The sequence below is a fragment of the Bubalus kerabau genome, chromosome 11, assembly GCF_029407905.1.
Source record: "Bubalus kerabau isolate K-KA32 ecotype Philippines breed swamp buffalo chromosome 11, PCC_UOA_SB_1v2, whole genome shotgun sequence".
Classification (NCBI taxonomy): domain Eukaryota; kingdom Metazoa; phylum Chordata; class Mammalia; order Artiodactyla; family Bovidae; genus Bubalus; species Bubalus kerabau.
Window position 1 is genome coordinate 13,762,797 of NC_073634.1, and position 25,558 is coordinate 13,788,354.

A 25,558-nucleotide genomic window follows, 5' to 3' on the forward strand; every position below is an offset into this window, starting at 1 on the left:
AGATCTTCACACAGAGAAGGCAGGCTTGTAGGTTTTAATGTTTCATGATTCATGATTGTTAACAGAGCACGCTCAAGGAGGTCCCCAGAGAATCTGTTCTGACTTTAGAAGCACTTTCTGTGGACAATGGAGGGCCCTGCCTCATCATACTCTGGCTTGCTGATCCACATCTGCTGGAAGGTGGAGAGAGAGGCCAGGATGGAGCCTCCGATCCAGACTGAGTACTTCCGCTCTGGGGGAGCAATAATCTGCAAAGAGCAAATGTGGGGAATCATGGTCAGTTGCCAAGGTATAGGGAAGGTGGTCCAGGAATCATCTCATCATACTGCCAGACTGCCCTGGGAAAGGACAGCTCCTGTGGTCAGAAAGGAACTAGGAGAAGCCTTGTGGTGGATCAGACTATTGCTCAGATTGTCATTCTGCCTCCCACTTCATTCCCCTGCCCCTCCATGAGAAGAATGGGCTGGGCCCTGTCTGCTTTGGCCAATAGGATATCAGCAGACTTGACATAGTGGCTAGAAATGTGCTTCAGTCATGCAAGTGGCACAGTTTCTTGTGTCTCTGTCATCTTCATGAGAAGAACTTCCCTTAAAGAGCTACTGGCCCTTTAGCCTGAGCCCTACAGTAAGAGATACACCCCTGACCTGAGTTGGCTAGACCTGCAGAACTGCCAAGCCAAACTTGACCCAAAACAACTGACTCCCAGCTGACCTGCAGATGCACGAACAATAAATGCTTATTGTTATGTGACCTGACATTTCACAGTTGCTGTTACCCAGCAATAGCTAGCCAATACAAACATCTATAAGGGCAGTGCTATTCTTTTCTTGCCTGGATGCATGGGCAGCTTGGGCTGGGATTCCTCCTTTCCGGAGTATAAGCCAGTCTACTCAATAGTCTCTTGTATCTGAGAAGTTCTCAAATTCATACATGCCACTGGGATTCCTGAGCTTGGCCTTTAGAAATTCGTTGCCGTGTCAGACAACTTTGAACTTCATCTAAAAGTGGACTCAAAAGGACTATGACTCTTCAACTAACTCCTGTTTCTGAAAGGACTAAGAATCCAATGCTAGAACAAGCCAGATGTGAAACAGATTTTTTTCTGGTCTCCTAAGAATCTCCCTACATATTTCCTAAATTGCAGAGATCACGGAATTACAGAATAAGAAGGGTCTTTAGAAGTTCTCTTTTTCACGCAGACAAAAGTCACGCCGGGGCTCCTTTGACAGACACCTCGAGGACGGGTGCAGCCACTAAGAAGGTAGAGGGTTTTATTGCTGGGCAGCTCCAGTGAGAAAACTCTGGGCTGTCTTGGGCCGGAGGCCCTAAATCTCAGCTCCATTTCCACCCTACTCTCTTCTTCCATGTTCTGGAGCTGGCCTCTTCTCCCCCACACATCTTGCTGTCCAATTTGGCTGGGAGTTTGTACATGCACACACCCTTGGGTACCTGTACTCACTCTCTCCCCCCCTGCCTGCAGTGCCCTTTCCCTTCCTCTGGTCTTATTTAAGCTGTTCTCCCATTGCGCATGTCTAACGAGCAGATCTTAAACTCCTGAACAGCTGGCCATGTTATTAAACTCAGGGCATTGGCTCATAAATCGGGATGTGCATCAAACCACTGGTGTCCGTCTGTCAGTGTAGGTGATGGCGGTACCCCATATCTGTTGAACAGGAATCTGGGGGTGAGGCTAGGTCTGGTATCCTGACACAAGGTCTTAGTAAAAAAGCCACTGCCCAAGGCCTGGCACAGTGCCCACCATACGGCAGGCCTCAATAAACATGACTGCTTCAGTGGTTCCAGGTGAGAAGAGCTCGGGGGTGCTCACCTGTTTTCTGATGGCCCATTCTGCTTCCCTGGGCAGGGAGGCCTTTGTGGAAAAGGTTCTTAGAATACTAACATATAGAACACACTTCCTCAGCTCAGAGGCCAACTTTATCATGAGACTCTAACTTTCAACCTATTTGTTATTGCTATTTGGCGCCTACCTTTTTCTAACCCCTCTAGCAAAACAGTTCCTAGAAATCCTGAAAGGGTCTGGTTGCTTGGGGACCAGAGGCTGGGGAGGGGTGGTAAAACAGGTGGGCTCCTGTGCTGAGGAGGCCTATGAGGTGCGAAGCAGTGTGGGAGGGCTGCGGCCGAGATGGGACACAGGTCAGAGGTTATCCAGGAATCGAGGCATGTCCCTGTAGCCTGTCCTACAGCCAACATTCTCTCTCGGGAACTTTCACCTTAAAAAGGTTTCCCAGGTCCTTTTTAAAGTTTAAAGATGGTGAGGTGCTGCCTCTTCCTTTTCTTTCCCTCTTTAAACTCATTTGCTTCTCAACCCCTTCAACATTCTCTCCATTCCAAATTCATTTTACCTCCTTCTCATACAGTGTCCATGAGATTGTGCTTAAGAGCCCAGAATAAATGTGTCTCCCGTTCAAGGTCCCAGGAACATACTCCCCCCCAAGATGAAATCTGCCTCAGGCCAGGATAAAGGTGACCACCAAGCTGTAGGCTTGGCAGCCTGACTTGGACCTGTGTACCCAAGTACACAGGTCTTTGTACAAAGAATAGGATGAGGGGAGCCAGGGTAGCACCCACCTTGATCTTCATGGTACTGGGGGCCAGGGCTGTGATCTCCTTCTGCATTCTGTCGGCAATGCCAGGGTACATGGTGGTACCCCCGGAGAGGACATTGTTGGCGTATAAATCCTTGCGGATGTCAATGTCACACTTCATGATGGAATTGTAGGTTGTTTCATGAATTCCAGCTGACTCCATGCCTAGGAGAGACCACAGTATCTGGTCAGGACCCACTACCCCACACCTACAGCTCCTCAGGTGACCCTTCTATCGGGACAGCTACCCCGATTTGCCTCAGTCACCTCCCTACTGGACTGTAAGATCAGACCCTCTAACTGGTCACTGCCCTGCCTTGAGTTTCCCCTATTCTGAGTGATCGTTCACACTGCTGCCTGATGAATATTTCTAGAGGGACGCTTCCGTTGTATCACTTTTTTTTACAACTTTATTGAGATATAATTCATGTACCATGATACTCACCCCTTTAAAGTGTATAGTTCAAAGAGTTGTACAACCATCACTACAGTCTAATTGTGGAACATGTTTAGAACCCCCCAAATAAACTCTATACCCATTGGCAGACACTCTCCATTTTCCCCTTCTCCCCTTTCCCAGCCTTAGGCAACCACTAATCTATTTTCGATCTCTAGAGATGTGCCTATTCTGGACATTTCATATAAATGAAACCATACAATATTCTTTCATGTCTGGCTCACTTCACTTAGCATGATGTTTTCAAGGTTCTTCCATGTTATAGTCACTTATAGCCAAAAAATATCCCACTCTAAGGACACAACAATCACATCATGTTTGCCTACTAGTTGACATCTAGCCACCTTTGTCTGCAACCGAGATCTTCCACAGTAGAAGGCCCTGCCTGCCAAAACAGCTCATGCCCACATACCTGAGTTTCCCCACCTCCAGTCTTTTTCCATGTGGTATTATTCCACACTGTAGACAGAGGAATCTTCCTCAAGTGAAATTCTGACTTCTCTACTCTGCTGCTTAAAGACTTCCAGGGGATTTGAAATTGCTGATATGATTAACACCCACGCTTTTTGTGTGACCCAGCAGCTCTCTTTCCCGTGTGTGAATGCATGCACACGTGCACATGTACACACACAAACACACACACACTTCACCTATGATGTCCCAAATAGAATACGACGTGCACATATTCCATAATTTTCACAAGCTTTCCCTCTGCCTTGCATGCCATTCCCCACTTTGCACTCCTTCCATCCCCAGATACCATAAGGTGATGTTCATTCTTCAAGGTTCTGTTCAAAGATTCAGCTTTATGAGAAGCCTTGCCTGATTTCTTAGGCCTATAGCACTTTATCCGGTTTGCTATTTACCACTACATTGTATGCCAACATTTGCTAACGGGTCTTCCTCTTATATACTTCTCAAGATGATAGTTATCCTTGTATTAAACATTATCTTATTTAACCCCTATCTAGTAGGTACTATCACGGTTTATACTTTGTAGATAAGAAAACAGATTTGAAGAAGGTAACATGCCCAAGGTATAGCGCTTGAAGGACCAGAATCAAGACTTAAAACCAGGTCTGACGCCCAAACCCACTCTGTCTACTCCTATAGATTTCAGACTCCGTGATCTAAATGGTGAGAATTCAAGAAGAGTTTTGTGTTTTAACCTCATTCTTAGTTTCATGTTATATTCCCATCCCATTTTTCCTTTATTTTGGTTTCCTTACCCTTTTATTTAAAATTAGATTTTATCTAGTTGTATTGTTCATGTATTTTCAGCCCTTTCTGGAAAAATATGGGTAAGTATAAACAATAAACAGTGTGTGTGATTGGCCGGAACTAAGGCAGAGCCTCACCAATGAACGAGGGCTGGAAGAGAGTCTCTGGGCAGCGGAAGCGCTCATTGCCAATGGTGATGACCTGCCCATCTGGCAGCTCGTAGCTCTTCTCCAGGGAGGAAGAGGAGGCTGCCGTGGCCATCTCATTCTCAAAGTCCAGGGCCACGTAGCACAGCTTTTCCTTGATGTCTCGCACAATTTCTCGCTCAGCTAGAAAGAGTAGAAATGACAAAGAGTAGATACTCGGCTCTGCTAGTTTGGTTGTCCCATTTTGGTCTCCATGAAAACTTCCTTCTTCCTTCTCCCTTGGATTCAGTCTCAAGATTTGCTTGATTCTCAAGCAAAACTTTGCATGTACTTTTCATCTAGCTCTTATCACTCTGTCTTGACAAAGCTGCAGGCCTTCCTGAGGGCCTTGCAGCACACATCTCCCATCTAGATGGAGGCATATATGCTGGGATTGTACAGAATCTAGGAAAGCCCCTACCTATAAATTCTTCCTGCCTTGGGGGCCACTTCCCCTTAGAAATTCAGACCTTAGTTATTCCATTTGTCCTCAAACCATAAACACTTCGAGGTAATGAAATGCACCACCAGTCTTGCCACCATCCAGCCCCATAAAAACTAGCTCTGATCCTGTGGACGTGGACAGAGGTAGCAGGACCCTGGGAAGGGAGGGTGTGCTGTGAAAGCACAGTTAACGGAGGATGAAGACAAGCACTTCTTAGAATGAGTAGGTCTAAGCCTCGTACCCCTCCCCAGGGTGTCTTGGTTGGGAAACTTGTCCCTTGAAAAAGGCTCCCCTGACTATCTGGTCTGGTCCAGGGCCCCAACCCCAGCTTATGGCCTCCCTATCTACCCTAAGAGAGTTTGAGGACACAGGGCCACTGACTTCTCATTACTCATGAGAGTTTCTGGTCCTAGATCAGATTTGGTTCTGAGCTCAAGTCAAGTCCAGAAAGAGGATGGGTACCTGTGGTCACAAAGGAATAGCCTCTCTCTGTGAGGATCTTCATGAGGTAGTCCGTGAGGTCGCGGCCAGCCAGGTCAAGGCGCATGATGGCATGAGGCAGTGCATAGCCCTCGTAGATAGGAACATTGTGGGTGACACCATCCCCTGAATCCAGGACAATGCCTAAGGACAGAGGAGATAAAGCCTATGAAACCCTTTATTTTTTTCATCTGTTTCTTTCTGGGACCTGTCACCAAATGATCTTCAACAAACCATATGTTTCTTTAGCAGCTGGAAAATTCACCCACTGTGAGAATTATCAATCATATTTTTTGTGTACGTCAATTTTGTGTATGTCAGAGTATTTTCTCAAATGAAACTGTAGGCTTCTGGAAGGCAAATGAAACATCTCCTCTTCTTATATCCCTTGAAACACTTTCACAAAAATGCATACTTGTCAATTGGCACCTAGGATGCACATTCCTTAAGTTAGAGTGAATAATTTGCATATCCTTCAGGCATCAAACTAACATATATGCTCATGCAATTAGAATGTTAGCACTTAAAGGACTATAAAAACCAGCTTAAAAAAATGAACATTCTCTACTGATGAAACTTTCAGTAAACTATGAAAGGATATAAGTTTTCTCAGCATGATAAGAAATCCCTCTTGATCCAACAGCCATATAATTGATGGGGAAACATTACAATATTGTTACTATATTATTATTATTTAATATTGTCCTTGATGTTCTAGCCAATGCAATATGACAAGAAATAGAAATAAGAGGTATTATTTTCAAAAGGAAAGAGGATCATCATTATTTGCAGATAAAGTGGTGTGTATGTTAATTGCTTGGTTGTGTCTGACTCTTTGAGATCCCATGGACTGTAGCCCATACTTAAAAGACCTAAGAAGACTAACTGAGAAACCATTAGAGTTAATAAGATGTCTCAGTAAAGGGCAGATCCAAAATAAATATCCAGAGATCAGGAGCTTACTCTTATACAAGGATGTTGGTCACAGCATAACTTATAATAAGCAAAAATTGGAGGCCACCTAAAGGTTTTGCATTAGAGAAATAGCAAAATCAGTCAACCAATCATGGAAGCCTCACACACAATGACTACCATGTGGCGTGTGAACATGACGTCCACAGCATAAAACCAAGCGCAAGGCGCAGGGTTCAAAACCGTGTGTACCTGCATTCCCCCGTCACTGTCCTTATCACATGCAGTGAAATTATCCTTTAATTTCTTCTCTCCTCCACTAGACTGTGTTAGCTGCAAACTGGCTCATCTGTCTTGTTTCCCAGTGTGTGCCCATGGCCTGCAGCATTTGGCACAGGGTATGAAGTATTGGAGAATATTTGAATGGATGAATAAATGGACAAATCAGTGAATATATGAATGAATGTTTGAAAGATATTTCTGGAAGCTGTCAAACCCTTATTAAAAATCACTTCATTTTGAAGTTCCCTCTGTTTTCCCTGAGTTTTCTATGCCAAGGCCACCTCATACGTATACAGCCACCATCACAGATTCTGCCATTGCTGCTTCGTGAGCAGAAACATTCCAGTGCTGTTGGAAAGTGTGTACAAGCTCCCAGACTAACTCCTGTGATGGAAATAGGCCCTTGCGGTCATGATTTGCTCACATAGATTCTCTTCAGCTCTACTGGGGGACTTGCACCTGTATTCTACCTGGGCTTCCCTCTGTTATCCCTCACCCACGTTTTCATTGGGCTTTGGCTGTCCCTTTGATTCTTCTGAACAGGAATCTCTCCAGGAGCCCAGCTTTCCCTTTCTTCCCCTCAAGTCAAAAAGGGAACAGATTCCAGGGCTAATTACCCGTTGTGCGGCCAGAAGCATAGAGGGAGAGCACAGCTTGAATGGCGACGTACATGGCAGGGACGTTGAAGGTTTCAAACATGATCTGAAAGAACAACGCAGAACAGAAGACTATCAGAAATCACAGCTCTCTTGGCCCACAGAATGGTTGGTAATTTTATTAAGGGGGGGACCTGTGCCTGTTAACCCCGCTCCAACCTCCCATGGGTTCTGGCGTGGACTGCACGCACAGCAGGTCCTCAAAAAAACTCTTTTGCATTGATGCGTGGTTGGGAAAAAGAATCTGGCCAAGCATCCATGTGTGTTCCTGCGCTGGTACGCAGGTCTTCCTGGCCTCTTACCTGGGTCATCTTCTCCCTGTTGGCCTTGGGATTCAGAGGGGCCTCCGTGAGCAGGGTGGGGTGTTCCTCAGGGGCTACCCGCAGCTCATTGTAGAAGGAGTGGTGCCAGATCTGGTTGGGAGAAAAGTCAGATGAGACCAGCAGACTCTCAATGGGCAGGGAAATTCCAACTGGCATGTCCGTACTGGGGGAGGATGGCTTGATGGTCTCAGAATAGACTGGATCTGGAGAGGAGGCCCATCAGCACTGGGAATTTCTGATCACTCTTTCAAGGGTATATTCCTTCTCATCAGGGCCCCAGACAGGACTCAGACCTAGGGCCAACATACTCAGTGTGTTGATTATTTCCATCTGACCTTGGCTCCTCTTCACTCGGCTCCCTCGTCTCCCCTGCACCCCGAGGGACCAGGTGCACTGCAGCTCTCTGGCTTCTGGCTGTGTTTGGCTGATCGAAGATACCAGCAAGGGGTTGCAGAGTGTGAGGCGGGAGGAGGGCAGGGTGCCCTCCTAGCCAAGTTGAGGTCTCCCTGAGCACGGCTCCTGCTGTGTGGCCCCTCTTCAGGCTCCAGCTCTCACTGACCTCTAGCCTCGCCACCCTTGCCCTTCAGCCTTCCAGCTCTAAGAGCTTTCCCTGCTGCTGGTACTCGGGTGTCTCTGCCTCTCTTTCTGGTTCCCTAACTTGCTCACACCTCTGTAAGTAATCCTTCCTTAAATTAATTCAGAACCCCGGCTTAGTGTATACTGTCTCCTGTTGAAGCCTGACAGATATGCATGGACTGTCACTGTCTATTACTGACCAGGCTGTTCTTCAGAGCAGGGTTTCTCAGCCTCAGTGCTTTGACATTTTAGGTCAATAATTCTTCATCGTTGGGGCTGACCTGTGCATTACGGGATGTTTAGCAGCATCCTTGGCTTCCACGCACTGGATGCCAGTAGCACCTCTCCAGTTGTGAGGAGCACAAATGTCTCCAGAAGTTGCCAGATGCCCTGAGAGGCAAAATTATCCTGCCTGAGAATCACTGCTTTAGATGAAGCTAGTTCTTTTTTTTTTACTTCTATATGTGTGCTGTGCTTAGTCGTTCAGTCGTGTCTGACTCTTTGTGACCCCATGGACTGTAGCCTGACAGGCTCCTCTGTCTGGATTCTCCAGGCAAGAACACTGGAGTGGGTTGCCTGCCCTTCTCCAGGGAATCTTCCCAAACCAGGGATTGAGCCCAGGTCTCCTGCACTGCAGGAGGATTCTTTACCATCTGAGCCACCAGGGAAGCCTGGTAGTTTACTTCTATATATTTAATATTTAATAGTTACAGGGCACAATATTAGATTTTGAAAACATTGCATGGTAGTTTTAGGGGAAGTTACTTCTTCCCACTGTGTCCAGTTCCCTCTGAGTGATCCAAATAGCAAACAAGAGCCTTTATTTCAGAGGGATTCAGCAAAGAGTGGTAGGGACACAGGGCTTTGATTTCCTCAGAGGTGGGGCACAGAGTCCTTTGTGTCCATTGAACCCATATGTTTATGGGCCTCCAGTTTTGTGCTGCTGCTGCTGCTGCTAAGTCGCTTCAGTCGTGTTCGACTCTGTGCGACCCCAGAGACGGCAGCTAGGATGGTGCTAAATGTAACCTTAGTTTCCAAGTCTAGAGTGGATAAAAGCAGTCAAAAAGACAAAATGCAAAGACTCATTCATATTCAAGTGAAGGAAGAGGCAGGAGAAGTTCATTTTCTAGGAGATCTGAGAGAGCCCTGAAGGCAAAGGAAGGTCTCCAAAGACTGAGAAGGGCACCTGAGGCAGAGCAAATGGCACAGGCAGAGGCTGCAGGCTGTGGGGGTGTCACAGGAGACAGAAGAGACCGCAATTAGGCTTAATAAGGTGATGTCAGTGTTTCCTCAAATGTGGCCTCAGTTGTGTGGGGATAATTGCTATAGGTGCAGCTTCCCAGGCTGTATCCCAGGCCCATAAATCAGAATCTTTTTGGATGTTGGGTCCAACCATCTGCACTTCATTTTATTTCATTTTCAAAAGCTTTTATAAAGTACTTTGAAGTTTAAGTTATGAAGTACTTTAAAAGTTAAAGATGTTGACAATTTTTAAATTAGAAAAATTTCTTTAAGAGGAATACAAATTTCCCATATTTCCATCACTTACTAATAAACAGTTAACACTTTGGCTTTTTTCTCTCCCTAACCTTTCATCTTTATGTATTTTCAAATTTATTACTATTATCATTTATTCACTTCATATGCTTTCATTTATTACTACGATTACACTTCTGTGTTCAATTTTGTTTCCTATCACTTTTCAGTTAATGTAAGTAAATAATTTTCTTTTTCATAGTAAATATTTATTTTTAATAAATTGAATTAAAAATTATTTTAACGCTTATATGACAGTTGATCATATCTCCTCACCATCATATATTTAATCACATTGCTATTCAGGGTAGCCTTGATTTTTTTTTTTTATAATTGTGTGAAAACTATCTTTGTACCTATTACATTTTCTTTTTTGTATTCAGGATGTTTTCCAAAAAAGAAAAGTTCTAAGAGGGGCTGCACATACAATCATGACTAATGCATCCTGCTGTATGGCAGAGACCAGCACAGCACCGCAAAGCAAGCATTCTGCAGCAACAACAACAAATTGTCCATCTAGAATTACTTTCAATTCTTTCAGCAGTGCCTGAGTCCTTATCATAAAAAAAGTTCATTCAGCTGATTCACTATCCATTCATTCTTTGGTTAATCTTCACACACAGTTTTCTCAAATGTACTTTCAAATATTGCGTAATGCTGAAAACCATGAAATATCCCAAAGACTGTCTGGAAAATGAGAGGAATCACCATTGCTTTTATCTCTGTTTGACAAGGCAGCAGCCAATAAAATAAAACCCTTCCTTTTGGTGGCAGTGGAACAGTACACTTGACTGCCAGACATCCATTTTTATAAAAAGCCAAAGCAGTGGGGTATAAAACACCACATGCCATGCCAATCAGTGAACTTCTCAGAACACAGTTTTCCCGGCTTGTATTACCTAAATACAAAGCATCTGTTATAAGAAGCCTGTAGGAAACTGTGGTGGACAAAAATGGAAGTATAGTCAATGGTGCATATGTCTTCAAAGCATCATGTTTAACCTTGAAGCAATGCCTGGAAATGAGGTTTCCCAATATTCCAGGGAAAGCAACTGTTGTTCCAAAGGTCACTGTTCCATATACAGAAAAGTCTTTTCTTTTCTAAAGTATTCAAATTTTTTTCTGTGATTTCAATGACCATTGGTTTTCTGAGTTTTGCATCTCCTAAAGAAGGACTGGACTGACCATGTGTATGTGTTGGCATCTTGAGGTCCTTGCATGCTTCCCCAGCTCCCACCAGCACCACACCTGAAGCCCTCAGGTCAGCTCCAGCCTCATGCCTGGGTACTGCCATCTTGGTGACTGCTGGAAAATGCTTTGATTTCTGTTACTCACAAAGAGGCTAATTTTGTCTTTACTTCAGAATAAGAAATTGCCTATTTCACCCTTATCTGCATTCAGTGTTCTCACTCTTAAAATATGAAATAATTTGACAGATAAAAATAACACCTAGCTGTTTTACTCTAAATTTTAAAATAAAACTTTAAATAATTTTTCAAAAAATTTTCAGATTTTCAACTTTTAATCATTTCTATTTGGCCAATTCCCTGGTCATGTCCCTTGATTATTTGTCTGGTGGAGACTTTGTGTTTTTAATTATCAATTTATATTAGTTGTTTATATTAATCCTCTATTACACTAGTTGTGAAATTTATTTGCAATCTGCTGTTTGCCTTCTAAATTTGGTTTTATTTTTCACATACTAGAAATTATGATTTTTAAGAAATCACATTTGTTATTCTTTCTATGACTTATTTCACCAGAAATTTGATACTCATACTTACTATATTGTATTTTTCTCATTAATTTTTTTACATTTAACTTTTGTATTCAACTGATGTGTTTTAATGAAATTGTATGAGGTAAGGGCCATAAACAGATTCCCTGCCCCCCCAAATAATGAATCAGTTGTCACAGAATAATTCACTGAGTAATCCTTTTTTCCCCTCTGGTCTTGGAAGTTACATTTACTATTTCTTTTTTACCTTTGTACTGGCATCAGATTGTTTTAATTTGTATAACTATATATCTTAATATTCAGATATAGCAAGTCTTCTGTCAGTTTTCCTTATTCATAATAGTCTCATAAATTTTATTTATTTCTCCAAACTTTATGATTATCTTGCATAATTAAAGCTTGTGTTATTTTTAGTCAAACTCAAGGAAGCAGAGAGTAAAACTGGAGTTACCAGGATCTGGGGGGAGGGGAAAGGGAGGTGCTCTTGGTCAAGGTGCACGGAGTGTCAGGTATGCGGAATGAGTAAACCTGGAGATCTAACAGAATATATTAGCATGGTGAATAGGGGTAACAATACTGTCCTTAAAATTTGCTAAGAGGGTAAATCTTAAGTGTTCTCACTACAAGGAGAAAAACAAACTGTGAGGTAGTAGATATGTTATTAGCTTGAATATGGTGACTGATACCTAATGTATATACATTATCGAATTATCAAGTTGTACACCTTAAATATATACAATTGTGAGAGTTTTATTAGAATGGCAATGAGGGCTTCCCCGATAGCTCAGTTGGTAAAGAATCCACCTGCAATGCCAGAGACCCCAGTTCAATTCCTGGGTTGGGAAGATTCACTGGAGAAGGGATAGCCTACCCACTCCAGTGTTCTTGGGCTTCCCTGGTGGCTCAACTGGTAAAGAATCCACCTGCAATGTGGGAGACCTGGGTTCGATCCCTGGGTTGGGAAGATCCCCTGGAGAAGGGAAAGGCTACCCACTCCAGTATTCTGGCCTGGAGAATCCCATGGACAGAGGAGCCCAAGTCAGTCCTCACCTATTGAATGGTAAGTGCCAGAGTTTAAACTAGATGTACTTAACCTGAAATCCATGGTCTTCCTGCTCTTCAAATTCAGGGAATTCTAGATGAGTAAGACATGGTTCCTCCTCTCCCCTCCACCCCAAGGTTTACTAAGAGAGAATTAACATACCACACTATATAAGTTTGTGGCTCAGCTGGCAAAGAATCCGCCTGCAATGCAGGAGACCTGGGTTCAATCCCTGGGTTGGGAAGAGTCCCTGGAGAAGGGAAAGGCTACCCACTCCAGTATTCTGGCCTGGAGAATTCCATGGACTGTACACTCCATGGGATTGCAAAGAATCAGACATAACTGAGTGACTTTCACTTTACTTTTAATGAGCCTATAAATCAACTTGAAAAAATTTGACAGCTTTATCCTATTCAGTTTTTCTTTTAAAGCATGTAATGTATTTTTAGGAGTTTCTTTAAAGAGTCCATATTACTATTGTGAATAAAAATTTTGTCTACTGTTTTTAAATTAGATATTATTAGACATATACAAGTAATATGTGCCACATATTGAGCATTAAGTATGCTCCATGCTTTGGGATTATACTATTTGCCTAATTCAACCTTCAGCACAACCTAGTGAAGAAAGTATTTTTATTTCCACAAGTAAGGAAGCTGAGGTTTAGAGGAAGGTTTTGCTCCCAGATCTCCCTGCTTCTGGTACCAGTGTCTGTGCTTTTAACCGCCCCACAGAGTGGAGCCAAAAGCAATTGCATTTGTTATCTGTTTATTTCTCATTCGGAGTGACTGAATTTAAGGTTTAGAGAAAAGTGTATGTGAAGCACAGATTTCAAATCAGCTTTCTTTATTCCCAGCTGCAAGACTGCAGCTGCTCAATAAGCCCTCTGTTACATTTCAAGAGACAGTCATTGCAGAAACAAGAATTCTCAGACAACTGTCAGTGGGATTTATCAAAAGAATATTAGAAATATTGAACACCAACTATACTTCAATTAAAAAAGAATATTAGAAAGGTTCTATTAGCATTTTGCACGTGATTTTGTTGAACACAAACTACTATTTAAAAATTACCCCCATATCTTCCTTTTCTAGATATTTTATTTTCATTTACCATTCACAGGTGGTTTTGTTCCTGATATTAGTATTTCCTAGGTATCTAGTGAAAGTTTGATTTTTGTTTTGTTTTGGCCACACCACACAGCATGCAGGATCTTAGTTCCCAGATCAGGGACGGAACCCCCGTCCCCTGTTGTGGAAGCGTGGAGTCCTAACCACTGGACCACCAGGGAAGTCTGCCCTTTCTTCCATTTTCTGACATGAAAAAAAGCTTCTAGAAACCAGTAGCAATTCTTACTTAAATTTTTCACTAGAGAAGCATCATAATAGTATAGCATCAATGTACCTATCTGAGGCAGGACAGGGAACATAAAGAGGAGAAGTTATTCACCTTTTTGGAGGGGACCGTGCATTTTAAAGAAGGACAAGCGCTGGGCTGGGATGAAAGCTTCAGGAAAGGATAAAACTGGGACTTAGGCTGGACCAGGTCCTCAGATGCCAGACACGGAGTTAGGAACCTACTGATGGTCAGTGAGGAGCTACTGAAGAGTCCCAGGAGGCATGTGACATGATTTGGCCTGTTAGAAAGACAAGCTTTGCAACAGAGCAGAGAATGAATTAGGCGGTTGAGACAGGAGACAGAGAAATCAGTCAGGAAGCCATTGGAATCATCCAGTGAGAGATGTTGGCAACTTAGGCTGGGGAATGCCCAGGGGGGTGGACAGGAAGGAAAGAAAGATGTGAGAAACATCGTAGAGGAAGAGTTAACAGGGCAGAAGGTCTTGATGATATTAAAATGAGCACATTACAGGAGGGGTCCACCAATACCTTCTCCATGTCATCCCAGTTAGTGATGATGCCGTGTTCAATGGGGTATTTGAGAGTAAGGATCCCGCGCTTGCTCTGAGCTTCATCCCCCACATAGCTGTCTTTCTGGCCCATTCCCACCATCACACCCTGCAATGCAAAAGAGAAGGAAGGAGAAGGGAATTGGCTGAGGGTTCCACTTGGAGGGATTCAGGCACTGGAGAGTCTCTGAAGAAGGATAAAGACAAGAAGAATGTCCTTTTTCCCCACTGGAAACCAGGCTGAAGGAGGCGGGGTGAGGCAGATGCTGATGAATGGGGAAATGATAGGAGAGAAGACGGATGATTTCTCACGGGCGTGTCTCCCTTCTCTGTCCTAAAACAATGTCATTTTCTGAGAGAACAGGGCTCATCCATACATTTCTCCCTCTTACTTTACTTGAAACACACACACACACACACACACACACACACACACACACACACATGGCTCCCCGTGGATGCCACAATGCAGTGCTTCTTCCCAGGAACTCAAAGCCTTGGGTCCACATGAGCGTACCTGGTGACGAGGGCGACCCACAATGGAAGGAAAGACGGCGCGGGGGGCGTCATCTCCTGCGAAGCCAGCTTTGCACAGGCCAGAGCCATTGTCACACACGAGCGCGGTGGTCTCTTCTTCACACATGGTGAGTGTGGCCGAGTGAACCAGGGGCTGGAGCAGCTAGGGAACTGGGGAGAAGAGAGGTAGTTGGCCACTTCTCAAAATCATGCTGGAGACGATCTGCTAGGCTTTGGGGTCTGACCCCATCGGCAACTAGGGCCTAGTTCCAGACGGACAGGCAAGGACCCGGCCCTGCACTCTGGCATTTGGGCCTCTTCCCTCTCTCTACCCTGCTGTTTTGAGCTCAACTGTGGACCCCCCAATTTCTGTGTTGAAGTCTAACCCTAGTGCCTCAGAATGTATCAGTATTGGAGGATAAAGCCTTTAAAGAGATAATTAAGAGTAAAATGAGGTCATTGATCTATTATGACTGGTACCAAATGTGCCTAATTCAATAGAATGGGTATCTTTACAAGAGAAAATTGAAACAGAGACATACAGAGGAAGACCATGTAAAGACATAGCAAGAATACAATCATCTACAAGCGAAGGAGAGAGGCCTCAGGAGAAACCAGCCCTGCTAACACCCTGCCCTCAGACTGCTAACCTCCAGAACTGTGAAAAAATAAAATTTCCCTTGCTAAGCCAGTCTGTGATACTTTATTATGGCAGCCCTCACAAACAAATCCACCTGCCTCTCAAAGACCTGAAATGATACAAAGTGTTAATCCAATGGAAAAACTCTCTACAGACTTGAAGTTTAGAAAAGAAATAGAAAAAACTTGCAATAAACATAATTAAGGGTTATCATTTACTATATACAAGAACGCTTATAAATCAATAAGGAAAAAGTAAATAGCCCGAAAGGAAAAATAAAAACAACTATGAAATAGATAATTGACAGAAAAGGAAATGCACATACCCAACAATTACCTGAAAAGGTGATCAGCCTCATTAGTTATCAGGAAATGCAAATGAAATAAGACCATTTTCACCCATCTCATTGTTAAGATTCGAAGTTTTATCATAGCTGTTGGCTAAGTTGTGGGAACACTGGCACTCTTTAATCCGAAAAATACATCAATGTACAATCTGGCACTGCCTAAATGTCCCTTGTGGGATATTGTACTGAGGTTAAGGGAAGGGACAGGCAGATCGACATGGACTAATGTGGACAAGTTTCTAAACCATTCTGCTGAGTGAACAAAGCAAGTTGCAGGATAGACGGCCCAGCATGAAAAATTTGTGAGTTTTTTTTAAAGCACAAAAAATATTGTGCATTTTCCATAATTTTATTTTTGTGGATGTGAACACATAGCAAAAAGTTCTGGGGAAAAAACACTAAGGCTGATCGTAGCAGTTACCTGGAGGTGGGAAGGGGACTGGGAGGAGAAGTGTCGTAATGTTTTAATTTTTAACAAGGAGACTGTATCCATGTACAGTTTATAATTAAAATCAGTCATAACATATCATCAAGGAAAAAAAGATGCAGCAGTTCTAGGTGAAATGTACAATCCTAAGGATAGAAGCCCCTGGAGGACAAGGAAAGCAAGAGAATTCATGATGGGACTCACTGCCCCTGTCACTTCAGATGGAAAAAAAAACAGAGAAGTCCTTCCTCCAGTGCTAATACCTGAATTGGGATGGCTGCAAACTGACTAGGAAATTAATTTTTCTAACGTGTTGCAGGTTTTCTTTTTTTTGAGTGACCCAACAAATTCTTGACCCTTGTGACGAAGGAGAAGTAATAGCAGTCTAGGAGATGGTGTGCAGATCACTATCTGGCCAGCAAGCCCCGGGTGGAAGGTGGAGAGAGTCTCAGCTGAGGGGGGATAGGGGTCCAAAGAGAGGCACAAGGCGTGGAAAGAGAAGGTGGCTGCGGAGCCCACCAAGCTCCGCTCAGAACATGCAGCAGGAGGGGAAGAAGAGAGCTGCCGCAGACACCTGGGACGCCGGCTCCCGTACAACCTTATGTGGGAGGAGGACAGCAAAGACCATGACCAGAGGAAAGAGGGAGAGCCCTAGGCCTGTGAATGCCAAAGACTACCTAGAGACTGAGCAAAAGCTTGTTCACACAATTTTGGGGCTAAAAGGAAGCCCTTCCTGTTATGTTCAAAGCAGTGTGTACACAGAGGCCACCGGGACGTCTAGAATCCAACCCTGCTTGTCCTTGCTGACCCTCATGACCCCCTTGGCCATGGAGAACAAGTCCCAACTTTCTCACTCAGCCTCTGTCCCTTCCGGACCTTTAGATGCAGGGTCTAGAACACCCTTCCCCCAACCTGTTTACTACTCTGACTCCCATCACCTGTCAGGCTTCTGTATCAACATTGATTTTCAGTCTTTTTGGCCCACCAGTCTCAGTGCCATGGAACAAACACTGGTGAGAAGACAAGAAGGTCTGAGATGTGATGGAGATTGAAGGGAAGTGCCTGGTTGCTCAGAGCCCATGGTTGCCAATGGGAAAGAGATAGTTAGGGAGTTTGAGACCAACATATATACACTGCTATACTGCAAATAGATAACCAACAACATCCTATTGTGTAGCACAGGGAACTCTGTTCACTGTTATGTGGCAGCCTGGATCAGAGGGGAGTTTAGGGAAGAATGAATACTCAACCAAAAGGACTTTTGGCTGAGTCCTTTTGCCGTCCACCTGAAACTATCACAACATTGTTAATTGGTAATACTCCAATATAAAATAAAAAGGTTTTAAAAAATTTAAAGAAAAAGTACCTAGTTGTTCAAAACAATGCTGCCTCTGGTTTGAACAGTTTCTGGATTGCAGAGAAGTTCCCTAACCTACCATGTTGGAATCATGGAGAAATGGAGAGATGTCAGGAGATGGAGGTGGCAAAAGTTCCAATGTTCAAAAAGGGAAACAAGGCAGAGGTCTAAAACCTCAGGTAATCTTGATATCTAAATTAGGTGGGTTTCCAGAAGGCACTATTAAAGAAAGCATTATTAAAGAAGAAGTGATTTCTTATAACTGACTAGGGTTTACCAACAACAAATAGCCTCCTTTTTTTCCCAAGACTCCCCGGCTGGAAATGAAGGAGAACGTGGGAGAAATTGAGCTTAATTTGATCTTGGCATCTGACAAATTCTCCTGTGACATCACTATTGATAAAGCCATGTAGGCCGAACGATAAAACAATTAGGCATATTCATAGCTACCTGAGTTACTGTCACTGAAAGGAGTTCATTGATAGATCACTGTCAACCTGGAGGCAACAATATACCTCAGAACTCCACTCTTGGTCCTGTCTCATGTTTTATATATGAACTGGACGAAAATATAGAGTACATGCTGATCATATGTCCAGATAAAACACATCTGTTGGCTGGAAGGATCAAAATCTAAGATCTCAAAAGCAGAGAAAAACAAGTTAAAATCACTAGGATTAAATTTAACAGGATAAATATGAAGTTGTGAAGATGAGTCTGAATAACAAACTGTGAAAGTTCTTGTTCAGCCTCTGTGAGAAGGACCTGGGGTCTTGTGGACAGTCAGCAGTGTTCTGGAGCCAGGATAAAAGCTGACCCCACCTCCAGCCTGAAAGCTGTGTCTGCTCCTTAGGACTACACTTGCCCCCAGAGGTGTGGGAAGGTGAGCTCCTGTTCACAGCTGACAAGGCGAACAGGACTACCTTTCTGAAGGAGAATTCACAAACATTTATCAAAAGTCTTTAAAAATGCACATGTCTTTTCACAAATACACTTCTAGCAATTTATCCTTGACAGTGAAAGTGGAAGTTGCTCAGTTGTGTCTGACTCTTTGCAATCCCATTTACTATACAGTCCATGGGATTCTCCAGGCCAGAATACTGAAGTAGATAGCCTTTCCCTTCTCCAGGGGATCTTCCCAACTCAGGGATTGAACCCAGGTCTCCTGAATTACGGGCAGATTCTTTACCAGCTGAGCCACCAGGGAAGCCCATTTATCCTTGGGTGAGTGCAAAGATTTGGCCAACTTTAATGCCAAAAAATTTATTGAATAATAAATAAAATGCTTGTAAACTAGTTGCCAGAAACCTTCCTATAATAGAGCAGAATATTTACTGCCATGGAAAAGGTGCAGGCTGTCTTGTTAGGTGAAACACAATATATTCTGTGTTTGGATTTTTGGTAAAAAACACATCTTTAATTTTTAAAAATGGAATGCCTTTCACACATACTATCTATTTAATCCTCACAGAAGCCCTGAGTAAAGATATTCTTAGTTCCAACTTACAGAGAAGCAAACCAAATCTCAGAACAGTGAAAGGACATAGCTCTCAGGCTGCTCACCGGGGGAGGTAGGGCTGGCCACAGCCCATGAGGCTCCAAAGCCTGGGCTTGCCCCTTCCCCAGCAGCTCAGTGACACCCACACAGCTTCTCCATGTTTGGTGTTTTTGCTTCTGCCTCTCTGTCTCTCTAGCACTGCTGGCAGCAAAAGCCCTAAAACAAAAGGGTCAGTGTTCTTTTCTCTCTCGGAGACTTTGAGCCCCTCCTGTGCCATGACAAGATCTAGATTTATGTTGACAGCCTCCGTGCCGGTGGGCAGCACGAAGTAGATGCTCAGTAAACGTCGGATGACAATCTCTCCACCTGCCTGGGCTCCGCCGTGACAGTCTGCTCTGCCCCTGACTGCTGAACTCCCAGTTCCCACAATCCCAGGCAGCTTGCTCACACGATTTAGAACCATGAAGGGATAGTCTTCTTCACAAGCTGGTCACAGAGCGCTGGGTTTCCTTGTTCTAGCAGGTGGTCCACCTTGAGGAGAAAACAACCTCCAAACGTGGCCAAGAAGCAAAGCTGCCCCTCTGTGACTATCTCCCTCTGGGGTCCCCTCACTCGTGTGACCTGTAGTTCAAGCCGCTCTGGCTTTTCGGTGAACCCTATTGTCTCCCCCTGAAGTTCTGCACTCACAGGAAGAAAGAGTGTTGGACTTCATTTCCCAGCAGCTGAGACAAGCCACAGAGTGACTTCAAGCTGTCAGCCGTGCCATTCTGCAGCACTTGAGGTGGATTCAGATCTGCTTTTTTTTGAAGTTGGAACCAAATGAGAAGCAAGGGAGGTGAAGGCAGGGGGAGGGCAGCTGGCGGCGGGGGCCCTCTGGGGGAAGGCTTGGACCCTGGAGCCAGCCTCTCCTGGAAGGTCTCTGCTGGGGGAAATTCTAAACCTCACTCAGCCGCTTGCTGGTAATTTGTGGCCAGACTCGAGCGTGTCAGCTGAACCAGGGCCAACATCACTGTGGTTTCCTGGGTCACAATCACTTTGCACTCGCAGAAAACCCAAGCGCTCTGTTCTGGCCCTTTCAGCACGTACTACATCTGGGCTTCATTGAGGATTTCACAGAGTTAGAAACACAAATCCCCGCTCCTCCCCAAAAAGTGGCCAAAACCCAAAGACATAATGAGTGCAAAGGATTTGCTCACCCACTCATGCCCCTGGCCACCTCCAAGCAAATCCGAGAACAGGGTGAGCGCTCCACACCCTCACTCTGAAGATTTGGTTTCAGAGTTCTCTCCCACCCTCTTTTCTTTTCTCTCCTCCCTTCGGGCGCCCCTTCCCATGGTTCAGTTGCACGGCTCCCTCTCTGGCCTTCAGTTTCCTCAACTGTAAAATGAAAATGGTGACATCTATCTCCCAGGATAATGGATCAAATGAAATAATGGAAATGAAGTGCTTTATAAAGTGCAAATCAGGGTCAGTAAACTCCTGACTCTGTAGACTACAAACTACAACACCTGTTTTTGTGAGACCCTTGAAATAAGAATGGTTTTGATATTTTTTAATGATTGCAAAAAAGTCAAAGAATAAGATTCTAGTACCCAAGAAAATTATATGAAATCAAATAATAAATAAAGTTCTATTGGAACACAACTACATCCATTTATTTACATACTGTCCGTGGCTGCTCCAGTACAATGGCAGAGTTGAGTAATTGTGAGAGAGACCTTTAGACTCACAAAGCCTAAAATATTTACTATTTTGTCCTCTACAGAAAAAGTTTCCCAATCCCTATTGTAAAGGACTGAAAAAATAATAATTCTTGTTATCTCTCTTATGTTCTCCATTAGAACTTGCTCTCAGGATGAAGTCTGCCACACTGGAAGGAGATGAAGGATCTGCTTCACCAATCAATGATTATTGAAAGGAAGGTTGAATTTATGCCAGTTCCCAAAGGCATTTTCATTTCAGTGAAAAGTTTGAGGCCTAAAAGGAAAGCCTCTCAAATATAGTGAGATTTCAAGTAATAGTTGGGGAAATAGATTGGAGTGAGGGCTTCAACTGACAGCTAAGCAGCTGCCTATTATAATCTGCAAATGCATATATCCATACAATGACTGCATGAGGAACACTCCTATGGTGGAAAATTCTAGTGGCACCTCTTATTAACTTCAGGATACCTTGACTTGGTTAATACTAATTAAATTAAAAATGGCTTCTTTCTCGTAACCCTACTGGTCCTCAGGAATCTGCCATTTGGACTTGCTGTTCTGGCTTTTATCCTGGCCACTCTCTTCCCCTGCTCAGATCTAGACCTGACCCCTCTCCTGAGCCCCACGGCCCTGGCACCTCAACTCCATCTCTGAGACTGCCATCCTCATCAATGTCCTCTGGTTGGATTGGCCCCTCAGAGACTTGTACCCCAACCCAGGATGGAGCCCGGTCCCCCAGTCCTCCCTGCTCCTTCCCCTCCAATCCTCAGGCCTTTTACGTCTGGACCCAGCGCCAGCCGGGACCAATGCACTGCTGTAGGAGCCTTGCCCTGTCCCAGCCCACTCCCCTCACAGCTGCCTGAGCAGTCCTTTCAGGGGGCAGACCTCCTGCCGCTACCATTCTGCGATGCCCCATTGCCCAGTCCTTTAGTTTAGTGGAGAAGGCAATGGCACCCCACTCCAGTACTCTTGCCTGGGAAATCCCATGGATGGAGGAGCCTGGTAGGCTGCAGTCCATGGGGTCGCTAAGAGTCGGACACACTGAGCAACTTCACTTTCACTTTTCACTTTCACGCATTGGAGAAGGAAATGGCAACCCACTCCAGTGTTCTTCCCTGGAGAATCCCAGGGACAGGGGAGCCTGGTGGGCTGTGGTCTATGGGGTCGCAGAGTCGGACACGACTGAAGTGATTTAGCAGCAGCAGCAGCAGTAGAAAGCCCTAGTAATCTGGCCCCGCCTTCTCCTCTGACCTTAGAACTCCCTGCTTCCTGCCTTGAAATCTATATTCAGTGGCGCTGAGCCACTTAAACAGTCCCAAAGACCACTTGTCCTCTGTCCTGGGACTATCCCGACTTTAGGACCCAGGTTAGGTACCCATTCTTCCAGGAAGCCTTCCCTGATAACTTCTGGGCTGGGTGAGGGCTCCTGGGCTTTACCTCTTTCATATATTTATCTTTTCCATGGTTTTCATTTGTCTCTCCTAGTGATTGCAGAACCCCTACTCTGTCCCTAAGGAGCAGGGACAATGCCTGCTTACATAACAAGTGCGCGAGAAGTGTTGCCAGAATGAACAAAGGGAAGGAGGAAAGAAATCTAGCTTCAAGGTCATGATGTCATATTGCCCATCCTGGTTTCCCAGGTGTGACATATAATATCTGCTTATTAGATTTCTTCTAGTTCCCCTCCATCTATGTCACAGGAATCTCTCTCTGCAGCCCAAGGGCTAACCTCAAACTCTAAACCCATTCAAATGGTAAAAGCAAGAGCTTAAAGCCTCCCTGTGCAAAGGGCGATCCCAGACCAGCCACCTCAGCCTCACCTGGGAGCTTATTAGGGGTGGAAATTATCAGCTCCCATCCCAGTCTATGGAGTCAGAATCTGGGGTAAGGCAGTCTGTTTCAGCAAGCTGTCCAGGTGATATTTAAGGTCTGAGCACTCAGGGCCAGGCCCTGACAGTGTTGAGCTGGGAACTTTCTACAAATATTATTTCATTTAATCCTCACAACAGCACTGCCAGGGAGATATAGAATTACTTCCATTGCTGGGTGATCAATCTTCAAGGCCCGCACCACTACCCCGGCCAGCCTCAGCTGTAAAGAGATGTTAGCAGAGTTTGATCGCAAAAGTGGACACAGCCCCTTGGTCTATTTTCCTCTTAATTATTTATGCTCACGTGTCTGTGTGTGTGTGTCGCTGGGGGAGGACAACGACATTGGTGGTGGTCTCACAGCTGGGTGAGGATCTTAACTTCCCCAGGTCTCAGTGTCTTCATCGGAGAATGAATTGTTAATAGATGGTTCCACTTCCTTCCAGCCCTAAAATCACATGATGCCCCGGGACACTTACCCCACCCTACTCCTGATTTGTTGCATCCTGGAGCCTTTAAGACGGAGAAAACTCTTAGCCAAGCATGAATCAGAAGTCAGAGAGACATGAGGTGGTCTGAAGAAAATACTCACCCATTCCCAGCAAGACATCTCACAGACACAAGGGTTATGACTGGTTTGGATTTAAATGCCCTGGGAAGTCATTTCTCTGAAAAGCATCTGCTCCCCTAAACAGCCTCCCAGACATTCTGAGCCATGACAAAGGACACGGAATAGATCTGCTCTGGCCCTGGTGAGCAGTGAGAAGAGAGAGCGCGCAGGTAACATATCCCACCCGGCACCTAGTTAAGAGGGCAGGGAGCTGTGCTGCCCTTGCCCTAGGATGCCCCATGGCCAGAAATGCCTTCTCCTGGCAGGCAGCAGTGTGCTTGCAGGCACCACTGCACACCAAGGGCCTTGACGTGTGACCTAGGCCAGCGTCACCAAAGCCAGGCCAATCTGAAGGCGCCTTCTGCACCCAGGGGGCCAGGCGGCCCCAAAAAGACAGAGACAGCAGAAGCTGTATAGTACTCACCGAGTGTAGAAGAGGTCCTTCTCCCAGTGACTGAGGGCTGGTGTGTCTTTGGCATAAATACCAGAGCAATATAAAACCCCAGAGGCGGATCTTCTTTAAACAGAGTCCCTAAAAAGGCCAGCTGACGGTGTGTTAGCAATATTACCATATAAGGTGGTTTTTTCAATAAATCGGCCTTGGGGGTGGGGAGGGTGGAGAAGGGGGTTGGGTAGAGTGAATTATCATTTGAAAAAATGTATGCAAAAGGACTCCAGAGGCAGCAGCCTCGGTGCTGGCGGATTTGTTCCTTTTATGCTGCACTTGCATAAACAAAACTCACACCAGGCCTTATAAGCTGCCCAGAGTGAGGCCAGATGGAGCTCTGCTCCTGGAGAGAGAACCATACCAAGAATGGCAGTGGGCCGCCTCCCTCCGCACCTCCCTACTTAGGCCCTGCTGCCCGCCACCCCAGGGCAGTGTCCCCAAAATGGATGCAATTGTGCCTGGTCTGGGGCAAGCCCAGGTCAGCTAAAAACCAGAGGGAAATGCCATCCACACTGAAGCAATCCCGTGTACTCTCCTGACCTGTTGCCCCTCACACACGCTCCTAACCCCTGGGCTGAGTCACCTGCGGGCCCAGAACAGCATGAGCCTCTTCTGAAACCTCTGTCTCCTTTCCTGAGTCCCTCTGCCAGTCCCTGGACCTTGGGAACACAGCCTAAGGTAGCTGCCTTGTTGTGGAGGGACACCCAACAAGACCCGCTCCACCTAACAAGGCCCCCAAGCTTGTAGACCTGTCCACAGTCCTGGGCTTCCTGCTCTTCTCACGTCCTCTTCCTGAGTAGCCGCTTCATTTCCAAGCTAGCAGCTAGAGCTCTGTGGCAATTACTCTCCCCACCATATTCCCACAGTCCCAACGCCTCATGCCTGACCCAGACTAAAAGTACCGACTGCCTATTGGACGTCCCTGCCCAGATGACCCTCCAAAACGGAATCCTCGTCCCCTCCTGTCAATGTTGCTGTGGCAACTGGGCTCCCTACTTCAGTCCTTCCTCTCAGTCCTTTAAGCTAGTAACTGCCTCGCCCTCCCTGATGCCCATATCCACCCAGGCATCTTTCTGGTGCCGCTCCCCTTCGGAAATGCTCTGCCTCTTCCCTGCCACCCCCGTGGGCCCCCACCCTGCTTCAGGCTCTGGTCCTGCCCGGCACAGCCTCCTGACTGGCCTTCCTGACTCCGCCCCACCTTAAAACCCAGCAGTTCCCCGAGTGTGGTCCCCAGGCTGACTGGAAGGCAGCGACTGCATGACCTGGGCCGTGTTAGAAATGCAGACCCTCAGGTTTCACCCAACAGGACTAAATCAGAAACACTGGGGCAATGGCTCTGTGTTTCACAAACCTCTTCCTCCCACCCAGACGTCCAGGGTTCCTACCCGTCACCAGAAGAAATGTACGTTGCATGCCTGCTTACATTGTCCTGGGCCCCCAGGTGACTCAGCCCCGAAGTTAGGGGCTTGTGTGAGGGGCAGCAGGGGAGGAGGGCACACGGGATTGTTTTCCCGGCTGTGGACACCATTGCCCTTTGTGGGATTGTTTTCCCAGGTGTGAACGCCATTGCCCTTTGGCTTTTAGCTGACGTGGGCTTGCAACAGACCATGCACAACTGCATCCATTTTGGAGACACTGAGTGGAGGTCCCAGTGGTTTTGGGGGTCCTGGCACAATGGCTGGTATAGGTCTGTATCGCTCGTTAATTAAGGACTGAGGCGGGCAGAGGTGTGGGTAAGGAGTGGCCACTGCTGAGAGGACCCAGAGGAAAGACTGGGGAA

General features: G+C 45.4%; 1 protein-coding gene and 1 pseudogene across 1 annotated transcript; both read right to left on the bottom strand.

The window, feature by feature from the left end:
• ACTG2 (actin gamma 2, smooth muscle) lies at positions 1-23,855 on the bottom strand. The gene is made up of 9 exons (XM_055539621.1): positions 23,755-23,855; positions 14,883-15,052; positions 14,346-14,474; positions 7,547-7,657; positions 7,206-7,290; positions 5,377-5,538; positions 4,422-4,613; positions 2,590-2,771; positions 1-248 (listed from the first exon to the last, which is right to left on the bottom strand). The coding sequence occupies exons 2-9, from the start codon at positions 15,006-15,008 to the stop codon at positions 105-107; spliced, it is 1,131 nt and encodes a 376-aa protein (XP_055395596.1). The 5' UTR covers positions 15,009-15,052; positions 23,755-23,855; the 3' UTR covers positions 1-104.
• LOC129622852 (complex I assembly factor TMEM126B, mitochondrial-like) lies at positions 10,066-12,353 on the bottom strand (annotated as a pseudogene).
• Positions 23,856-25,558: the final 1,703 nt, after the last annotated feature.